General features: G+C 34.5%; 1 protein-coding gene across 1 annotated transcript in view; it reads right to left on the bottom strand.

The window, feature by feature from the left end:
- ROCK1 (Rho associated coiled-coil containing protein kinase 1) overlaps positions 1–1,748 on the bottom strand; it is a 155,020-nt gene that overhangs the window by 35,181 nt on the left and 118,091 nt on the right. The window contains exon 18 of the mRNA XM_012802019.2: positions 452–620. Coding sequence (XP_012657473.1) covers positions 452–620 — 169 coding nt within the window. The remainder of the gene's footprint in view (positions 1–451; positions 621–1,748) is intronic.

The raw sequence follows: 1,748 nt of genomic DNA, 5'->3' as shown, positions 1-1,748 counted from the left end.
TTTTTTTTTTATTGTACTTGTCATTGTTGTTTAGCAGGACCCGGCTGGGCTCGAACCTGTCAGCCCTGGGGTATGTGGCTGGTGCCATAACCACTGACACACGGGTGCTGAGCCTCAAGACATAATATAGTAGAAATACAAAGGAATGAAAAAACTAAGGATACAGAGTAAAAAAGCAGATAAATTAATTAACAATTCCAAATGGATCAGGAAGAAAATCCAGGAAAGGGCCAAAAAACTAGGAGAAAACAGATACTCCATAAACTTTTGTAGGGAATAAAACGTAGCAGAGTGAGGTACTAAAGTGAAAGTATATAATTAAAAAAAATTATACTCTAGGGAAAAGATGCCTATGTTATACTCCTATAAAATGAAGCTTTGATTTAAAAGAACTTTTTGTAGTTATTATTTCAAATTAATCTCATAAAATAATATTAAAACCAACACTTACCACACATTGCAACAGACTTTGCCTCTTCAATAGACTGATGTTTGTCAGTTAAACGAGCTTTGGTTACCTTGTGTTCATTTACCTCTTGTTCTAACCGCTGTTGTAATGATTTAAGTTTATAGTTTAAATCTATCTCTAAATTATTCTTTTCCTGTGAAATGAGAGTAAGAATCATATAATACACAGTGCAAGAGGCATGTTATTAAATCTTACATTTAAGGTCCCATAAGAAATAAATATCATACTTTTAAAATCACAGTGAACATACACAACTGAAAGCAAACTTTACCCCCCTCCCTTCTCATTTGAATCATTAACTATGGCGATGTCAGAGCAAGGTTGTGCTTGTGGTTATGTACGGGACAATTCTTCAGTTTATCTTATTTTTGCCACTAGTTGAAAAAAATAATAAACCGTTCTTATCAACATGTGCATCTATAACAACATTTACTTTGACAAAAGAAAACCCCACAAAATGTTTCCCATTTCTGTTTGGGTGCCTCTTCTGCTTTTCCTTCTTTTATCCTATGTCCATATTTACACCAGCTAGGCTATCATAACACTATTCTAATTGTCACAAAACATGTCCAAAGGACAAAATTAACAGTGATTTATCTATTATTTTATCTGAACCTCCAACATTTCAGGGTGAGTTAGATCTGTTTATTATCTGTTTAGTCCTTTTCGTAGCATGGTATGTAACAGAGAATAACTAATGACACTTTTTATTCTAAATGCAAAGGTCAATCATTTTATGCACTTTTCTATTTTGCAAACTCTTAACAACAAAACTAAACAAGCATGCCTGGTCTACTTGGTCTATATAATACCAATAGAAGGCTGGACAATTAGGTTCTCAAACTCATCCTAGAGTGCTACATGCCTCACTGCTAAATATCACTATGGTCATCTTCAAGTATTCCCCCTGGCAAGCTATGCACTGATAGTAGTACCTAGCCCACACTTCAAAGAACTTTTTCTAGGATGAGTTTATGAACTTAATTTTTGGACCTGTATGACAACTCTGATAGCAATTGCAGAAAGAGAGTTCCAAAATTGCTTTAAAGGGCAGACGAGGCACTAGCATATACTGTCCTACCTCGTATATACTGAGCCCTTGTTTTCCTTTTCTGTAAGGCCTTATAGCAAGGATCACTACCTTCATTTTACTCATGTACAAGAAAATGGGGAAACATTCTTTTAGAAAAGGTATTTCCAAAACCAAAACAATTTGCGATGACCTGTTAACATTAAGCATCTAATGATCTCTAGGGTAAAAACAAAGAAAAAATAACAC

The sequence above is a fragment of the Otolemur garnettii genome, unplaced genomic scaffold (assembly GCF_000181295.1).
Source record: "Otolemur garnettii isolate 467f Iridium unplaced genomic scaffold, OtoGar3 scaffold00012, whole genome shotgun sequence".
In the NCBI taxonomy this organism is placed as follows: Eukaryota; Metazoa; Chordata; class Mammalia; order Primates; family Galagidae; genus Otolemur; species Otolemur garnettii.
Note: the sequence above shows the minus strand (reverse complement) of the source record. Positions and strands in the feature narration are given on the sequence as shown.